This window comes from Dryobates pubescens, unplaced genomic scaffold (genome assembly GCF_014839835.1).
Source record: "Dryobates pubescens isolate bDryPub1 unplaced genomic scaffold, bDryPub1.pri scaffold_72_arrow_ctg1, whole genome shotgun sequence".
Taxonomy (NCBI): domain Eukaryota; kingdom Metazoa; phylum Chordata; class Aves; order Piciformes; family Picidae; genus Dryobates; species Dryobates pubescens.
Genome location: NW_026530791.1, coordinates 112,785 through 121,370, shown reverse-complemented (window position 1 = coordinate 121,370; position 8,586 = coordinate 112,785). Strand labels below are relative to the sequence as shown.

General features: G+C 51.1%; 1 protein-coding gene across 1 annotated transcript; it reads right to left on the bottom strand.

Moving 5' to 3' along the window:
• Positions 1–1,261: 1,261 nt before the first annotated feature.
• Positions 1,262–2,211, bottom strand: LOC128899807 (olfactory receptor 14A16-like). The gene has a single exon (XM_054179510.1). The coding sequence runs from the start codon at positions 2,192–2,194 to the stop codon at positions 1,262–1,264; it is 933 nt and encodes a 310-aa protein (XP_054035485.1). The 5' UTR covers positions 2,195–2,211.
• Between the last annotated feature and the right edge of the window lie 6,375 nt (positions 2,212–8,586).

Sequence of the window (8,586 nt, the reverse complement as noted above, 5' to 3'; positions counted from 1 at the left end):
GATCTTGAGTGAAGCAAAGGATGTGGTCAGTGCTGGCTGGGATACCCTGTGAGAAAGCTATGCACTTGATGTGAATGAGTGCTGTGATCAGGGAGAGTCCAAGAGCCTTCCCTAATCGGAAGCTATGAAGTGCAAGGGAGGACAGCAGCAGTCAGGCTGGAAGGGACTTCAGGAGGTGTCTCAACCAACCTCCAGCTCCAATCAGCATCACAGCAGATTCCTCAGGGTTTGAGACAAACAGGTAGTGGTCACTTCCTGGGGCAGAGCTCCTGCACACTCTCTGAAAAACAGCTTCCAGGGGTTGATTATCCTCATGTTGGAAAACTTTCTCTCTCTGTGTAGCCTGAACCTCATCAGTTTCAGACCATTGTCTATAGTCCAAGTGTCCTGAACAATGGACAAGAGCCTGACACATTCTTCCCAGGATCAGAGCCCAGCAACCTCTATGGGGAGTCTACCTCTTTACCTCTGCACACAGAACTGCCCTGCAGCTTCAGAGAAAGCTGTCAGGAAGGAGCTTGGAAAAACAAACCTTGAAGGGCCCTTGATTGTGTTGAAAACACAGGGAAGAGTGCTCCTCATGTCTGCAATTTCTGGGTCACAGCAGGCAGAGCAGTGCTGAATCAGAAATGGACTGGAGAAAAACATTGGGCTGCGAGTAGGTGCAGTCTGCAATGGGAGGGGGATGGGGCATGAAGGCATGAGGAGACCTCCTGTTCTGATGGCAGTGCTGCTCTGGAGCACAGCTCTGTCCCACAAGCAGCCCTGGACTGTCCCTGCCTGCAGTCCCAGCACTGCCACACAGCAGCACAGTGCCCAAGCTGCCAGAGCACTCAGGTCTTGCCCAGCACAGAGGCTCAGCAGGAGAGGGTGGAAGGGAAGAAAGAGCAGTTGAGGACAGCACAAGCTCTGGGTGTCCCTGGCACTGCTGCTGTGCCTGGACTCTGCCCCTCCACCTCTGCACACAGACACTGGCCTCCAGCTCCACAGAAGCCTTGGAGGAAAGAACTCAGAACAACAAGCCCCTACAAGGTCCTTTATTCCGTTGAGCACACCCAGGGAGCACAGCTCCTCATGTCTGCAGCCTCTGGGTCACACCAGACAGGACAACATTGAACCAGAAATGCTCTGAAGAAAGACATTTATGTGGGAACAACATTCTCACAAGGGGAACAGCCCCAGCAGCAGGCAGAACTTGAACAGCCAGGCTGGGGATGCACTGAATGACATCAGAACTGCTCTGCAGGAGAAAACAAAGAGTTTATTGCTTCTGAAAGCATGAAGGGATCAGTTTGCACAGGGCATCCTTGAGCTCCTGGTTCCTCAGACTGTAGATGAGAGGGTTCAGTGCTGGAGGCACCACTGAGTACAGAACTGAAACCACCAGGTCCAGGGATGGGGAAGAGAGGGAGGGAGGCTTCAGGTAGGCAATGGAGCCAGTGCTGAGAAACAAGGAGACCACAGCCAGGTGAGGGAGGCAGGTGGAAAAGGCTTTGTGGCATCCCTGCTGAGAGGGGATCCTCAGCACTGCCCTGAAGATCTGCACATAGGACACCACAATCAACACAAAACAGACAAAGAATAAACAGGCACTGGCCACAACAAGCGAAAGTTCCCTGAGGTAGGATGTGGAGCAGGAGAGCTTGAGGATCTGGGGGACTTCACAGAAGAACTGGTGCAGAGCATTGCCCTGGCAGAGGGGCAGGGAAAATGTATTGGCTGTGTGCAGCAGAGCATTGAGAACCCCAGAGGCCCAGGCAGCTGCTGCTATGTGGAGACAAACTCTGTTGCTCAGAAGGGTCTCATAGTGCAGGGGTCTGCAGATGGCAACATAGCGATTGTAGGACATGATTGTGAGGAGAGAAAACTCTGCTGAAATGAAAAAGAGGAAAAAAAAGACTTGTGCAGCACATCCTGCATAGGAGATGTCCCTGGTGTCCCTCAGGGAATTGTCCATGGATTTGGGCACAGTGGTGGAGATGGAGCCCAGGTCAAGGAGGGCAAGGTTGAGGAGGAAGAAGTACATGGGGGTGTGGAGGTGGTGGTCCCAGGCTATGGTGCTGATGATGAGGCCATTGCCCAGCAGGGCAGCCAGGTAGATGGCCAGGAAGAGGCAGAAGTGCAGGAGCTGCAGCTGCCTTGTGCCTGGCAATGGCAGGAGGAGGAAGTGGGTGATGGAGCTGCTGTTGGCCATCTGCTGCCTCTGGCCATGGAGACCTGTCCAAGGAGGGAAAGGCAGTGACAAGTTAGGGCACACTTCTCTCAGCCTCATCATCACCTCCCTCACTGAGCTGCATGAGGAATGGATTAGTTCAGTTCCATCACTACCAACCCATGGCAGAGTTCATTACAGCTTCAAATGCAGCAGGGACCCAGAATTGTGCCATGAAGATTCCTCTGGTGTTAGAACAGAAAGTGACCAACAGCCCAATCCCAGGGAACAAGAGTCCCATTGTCCTGGGTTAAAATTTCCCCCAGCATCAGCTTTGCCAGAGCAGCTCAGTTAGAAGCAAATGAACCTGTATTGACAAGCAAGAGCTACACTCTGCAATGGAATGCAATGAACAGGTACAAAACATCCAGGAGTGACAATGACAGAGAGAAAAAAAGAGTGGGTTAGACTTAGCCAAGGCCAGGCAAAGCAGCTGATCTCTCCAGAGTGAAGCAAAACAGCTGAGATTTTGTTTCTACTTTTCTGCTCAAAATCCGTAACTAAATTTTAAAGGCATTGCCTAAAACCACCACACCCATGGAGAGGTGGAGAAACAGGGAGCAGGCCTGCAGTGCTGCAGAGACAGTGAAGGGAAGAAAGAAAGGTAGAGGGGTTGGGGGTGAAGGCTTCTCCTTCCCCAGCTCTGCTCACTGCTGCTCACAGGATGGAACTGAAGGGCTTTGGTCCTCCTTCTGTGTGCACACTCCAGGAGCCTTCAGCTGAGCATCAGCTGCCGAGATGGAGATGCCTGCAGGAGCTACAGCTGCAGTGTCCTGCACCCACAGCCTCACTGTGTCAGTGACTGCAGTGACTTCACCTCCAGTCATCCTTCCCAGTCCTGGCCAGCTTCAAGTTCTCTCTGCCTTCCTCATCTCCCTGAGATCCTCTGGCAGTGTCCTCAGCCCTGCTGTGCTGTGCAGAGGAGCTGCTCCTGGCCAGAGCTGTCTCCTGCAGTGCTGCCTGCTTGCCAGCAGCTCCCTCCAGCCCAGGAGTCCGGCCCATTAGGGCAGCAGAGGATCAGCCCGAGGCATTTTATTGACTCCTATGGTGGTTTTTGGTGCCCTGTAATCCTCAGAGACTGAGAGGAAGCTGATGAAATCTCTCCAGAAGTCAAAGTCAGATTCAAACTCTGAAATTTCTTCTACTTTTAATGGGTCTCAATGAAGCATATGGGGAAAGGGTCCCCAGGGTCTGCTTAGAGCAGGACAGAATTGATGCAAGGGAAGCATCACTGGAGTCACTGAAGCAACTCCAGGATCTGGTGAGAGCAGAGAACTGAGGCAGTGCTGAAAGGTCAGGACAAGCAGCTAAAGATGGCTCTGCTGCTGAGGAAACCTGGAGGGGATTCATTGATCCAAAGGGCCAAGCCCTGAGCCCCAGCCCCTGGCAAGGCAGATCCTGTCCCTCACCTGTGGCTCAGGCCTCTACTGGGGGCAGTGAGGGTGAGGATAAGCAGTGACCAGGGTAGGACCTTGTCAGGTTTTGCTGTGGTTTGCTTGCAAAGAGAGAACTCCTGCTGAAAAGGAATGAACTGTACCTTTAAAAATAACTTTTATCAGATGCTTTGTGCAATAAAAACCTCTCCAATTAGCTGCAGAAACCTTGGCAAGAATTAGAGGTTCAGCAGTATTTAATGAGCCCCATGGAGTATTTGGGGCTGATTACATCATCTTTAGGTACTGCCAGGAGACTTTGCCAAGCTACTGCCAAGAAGCTTCTCAAGAAGTTCAAGTCAGAAGCAAACTCCAAAGTACCTTGAAGCACTGATTGGCCTCACTGAGGCTTGTTATTGACAAAGGCTCCCCAGGGACTCATTAGAGCAGCTTGTTAGAGGCCAGGATTGCAGGGAGACAAAGGCAAAGTGCAGGGCAGAAAAACTTGCCTTTGGTCTAGGAAGCAGAAAGGCCAAGCCCTGACCACTGCCTTTGCAATAGAAGAACCTCAAAGGCTCAAAGCCAAGTTTCTCCTCACAGGCCCTGGTGGCAGAGGCAACTGCCAGAGCCAAGGGGACAAAGACCTTGGTCCTGTTGGGCCTCTCAGCCTTGCCAGAGCCCTTGGTCATCCCTACTGCAGCCTCTCCTCCACTGTCCCATGCCTGCAGCTCTTTCCCTTCAGACTGCTGACACCAACCTTGCTTCCCCAGCCAGCTCTCCGCCTGCCATTTCTATCCCTTCCCTGAGCTGTCTCATCTCTCCCTGACAGTTCCTGAGGCCTCTGGATGGCCTTATGCATAGTATCTCTCCCTAGATGTCCTGATCTTTCATGTGCCCATGGAGGTACAAACAGTTCACCTTTACACTCCCAGTCCAGATCCACTTGGGCTACATCACTTCTGGCAGCCTTCTCTACCTGCTCATTGTTTTGGTGTTCTTCAGGAGCACAGCCCCTAGGCATGGGAGCATCCCCATGGCTTACTTTCAGAGCTGTTTCCTACCCAAGCAGCAAAGTCCTACCACAATGAAGCAGCCCAGATGGACTTCCCCCTGCCTTGCCAATTGATCTTCTTCCACTGCCACCATCCAAGAATCTGTGTAGAGTTAAGCTCCTGGACATTTTTCTCTCTCAGCAATCTCTAGAGCCAGTTGGATGCTTTCACTGCTTCATATTGACTCCATTCACCTTCTTCTTCAGTGGCCTCAACAACCTGTTGTGTTTGACTCCATACAGCAGTTCCCACTCCCAATGGTTTCCTACTACCCAACAGGATCCATCAGTAACCAGAGTATGAGGCCTTCCCTCCTCAGATAACTCCTTGTATGGTGCTGCCTCCTGGGCACCAACCACTTCCTCAGGCCACACTCCGAAATCTCTGCCCTCTGGCCAGTCCAGAATCTCTCCCAGAATCCCTGGCTGCTTTGGTTTCCCCAGTCCAGCTTGCTGTGTAATCAGTGCTGCTCACTCACTGCCTGTAGTGCTGGGCTCGTGATGTGGAGAGGGAAAGTTCCCTCTGAACATCCAGGGCAGCACAGGCAAGCTGGGTGCTGAGAGGAGAGCTGCTTCTGTCCCCATTGCTTCTGAAGCAGCTCCAGCTCCTTCCTAGGCTGCGGTCTTGGGTTTAAGGAATGGGACAGGTGCTCTGTAACCCTTCTCTAAAGCTGTTCAAGAAAGCCTTCCACACAGGATTGGAGAGAATGGAAGTGTAAATGAAAGTACTCTTCATAACTCCATCCTACAGTGCAGAGCATAGAAAAGATACAAAATCCATAGTCCGCCTCAGCAGAGGCTCTCCAAAGGCTTCCTCAGGCCAAAGCTTCCCACAGCCATCCTCCAAACAGAGCCAAACACCCAGGCTGCAAATGCTCCCTCCTGCACCATGCCTCTTTGGCTCTGCCCCATCCCTGAGTGATGCAGCTCCGAATTCTGCTTGCCAGCTCCAGGCTGAAACAGACCAGGCCACTCTGGGCTCCAACTGGCAGCATTGCCATGGCCAAACCTGGCCTCACTCCCCTGCACCAAACCCCATTAAAGCTCTGTGAACATTCCAGGAGCAGAGAGGGAGGAAAAGAAAAGAACAAAGAGAAATGTCCATTTGTATAGAGATGCAGGGCTTATGGGAATGAAACAACAAAAGATTGCACTTTCCTGTCCACCACCTGGACCTATCTACCCTCTGGAGGCCTCTACTCTATGGTTTAAGACATCCCAGTGCCTTAAACGCACAACAGCTGCTAAGATCTCCTTCTCAGTTGGTGTGTAGTGGGCTTCTGATCCTCCATATCCTCTACTCCAAAATCCCAATATCTGACCTGGGATTTCACCTGATGTCTTCTTCCAGAGACTCCAAGTGAGACCATGCTCCCTGGCTGCACTGCAGAGGACATTGTGCACCAATGGTCCTGTTTGGATAGGCCCAAGTGCTCCTGCACAGCTCTCTTTTGTTTTATCTGTTCAAAGCCTTGTTGCTCACTGCCCAACTCAGAATGATTCTTCTTCCAGGTCACTCAATAGAGAGGGCTCACAAGTTGACTGTATGTGGTGGGTTGAAATTCCCCCCACAAACATTAACCTTGCCAGACCAACTCAGTTGGAAGAGAATGGAAGCTGTATTTACAAGCAAGAACTACACTCTACAGTGGAGTGCAATGAATGTGTGCAGCATATACAGGAGTTACAATATTATACAGAGATTTACAATTAGCAGACAACACAGAACCCCCCTGGTCAGAGACCTGTTCCACTGCCCCCCTCCCCCTTTCCCACAAGAGAGAAAGGAGCAGAGAGAAAAGCAAAGGGTTAGACTTAACTAAACAACACAGCCAAGCCAAGGTCAGCCAGAAGCAGATTAGTCTCTGCTGAGTGAAGCAAGCAGAGAGATCAGAAAAGAGAAAGAATTGTTTATGTACAGCCTGGTTCATGGCAGATATTTCTCCAATGAATTTGTTTAGAATCATCTTTAGTTTTCCTTTTTTGATACCCAAGAGTGATTTATTTCTTTTTCCACTTTTCTGCTCAAAATCTGTAACTGAATTTTAAAGGCATAGCCTCAAACCACCACAGCAGGTCCAGCTCAGTCTGATTTGCTACCAGTAGCACATGGAGATAGAGTTCCTGTTGTGTGTGAGAAGAACCTACTGGGGACAGCTCTCCATGCTCCCTGGCTGCAGTGTAGAGGATATTTTGCACCAATGGTGCCATTCAGATAGGCCCAAGTGCCACTGCACTGCTCCCTCCTCTTTGATCTGCTCAAAGCCTTGTTGCTCACTGCCCCACTCACAATGATTCTGCTTTCAGGTCACTCGATAGAGAGGGCTCACAAGCTGACTGCAGCCTGGGACATGCATTCTGCAGAGCCCCCCAAGGCCTAGGACAGACTGTGTCTCCTTCTTGTTGGAGACATGGTTGCTATCCTGTTGACCATGTCCATAGGTACATGACAGCATCCAGCCTGACATTTTCTTGCCAAGAACTGAATTTCCTCTGCAGGGCCTTTGACCTTGCTTTTCTTTATGGCAAATTCAGCCTTCAGAAGTATCTGAATAATTTTTTTCTCCCTTCTCCAACACTTCTTCTGCCCTGTGGCCCCACACAATGATGCCATGGATGTACTGGAGATGTTCAGGGGCATCAGCCTTCCCAGTGCAGTCTGGATTAGTCCATGACAAATGGTGGAGCTATGCCTCCACCGCTGGGGCAGTCGATTCCAGGTGTATTGCACACCCCTCCATGTGACAGCAAATTGTGGCCTGCACTCTGCTACCAATGGAGAAGGCAGCATTGGCAATGTTGATTGTAGAGAACCTCTTGGCTGCCTTTGACTCCAGCTCATCCTGGAGCTCCAGCATGTCTGGCACAGCAGCACTCAGTGGTGGTGTCACTTCATTCAGGCTTCAATAGTCCACTGTTAATCTCCACCCTCTGTCAGGTTTCTGCACTGCCCAGCTGGGACTGTTGAAAGGCAAATGTGTCTTGCTGGTCACTCCCTGGATCTCCAGCTGGTGAATCAGCTCATGAATGGAACCCAGGGAATCGCAGTTTGTGTGATATTGCTGCCAGTGCACAGTCCTGGTAGCAGCTGGCAGCTTTCTTCAACCTGCAGCAGTCCCACAAGGAAGGGATTCTCTGCAAGGCCAGGCAGGGCAGACAGCTCTCTGATCTTCTCTGTGTTCACCATGGCCACACCAAAAGCCCATCGAGAGCCCTTTGGGTCCTTGAAGTACCCTCTCTTGAGGTAATCTCTACCTATATCTGATCTGTTTTTCCCACTTGTTCCCTGTCAGGCTCACATCAGCTTCTAGTACAGACAGCTCCTGGCAGCCTCCTGTCACTCCAGAAATCTAGATGGATCCAGTGCCTTTGTGTCCTGATGGCATCAATGTGCACTGTGCCCTGTGTCTACCAACACCTTATACTTCCATGGCTTTGATGTGCCAGGCCTTCAAACCCACACAGTCCAATACACTCTGTCATCCCTCTCCTTCTCCAGCTGAGGGCAGGGACCCTCTACTCCTTGTCTTCATCAGAGTATTCACTATCTGATCTGGGTGGTACCTGGCCAGAGGTCCCCTCATCAGGATCAAGAGGTGCAACTTCAGTTCTTTTCCTCCTTAGAGATCGTGGATTACTCTCTTGGCTTTCTACAGCAGCTACCTTTGCTGCCTGCTTAGATGATCCCTTTTTAACTGTTGTTTTCCCTCTCAGTTCATGCACCTGAGCTTCCAATTTATAAGTGGCTTCACCATCCCACTTCCTCCTGTCCTCCCCCTGGTCACACAGGAAAAACCAGAGTACTCCACATGGTGTGCATCTGGGGCTCCCTTTCCCTCTGACTGAGGCAGGAGGGGATGGATTTCTTGGAGTACACCAGGTAGATGAGGCACTGGCTTGTGGCATGAGTTGGTACAGAGGTTATCCTCCAAATTCTGGAGCCAGGCTGA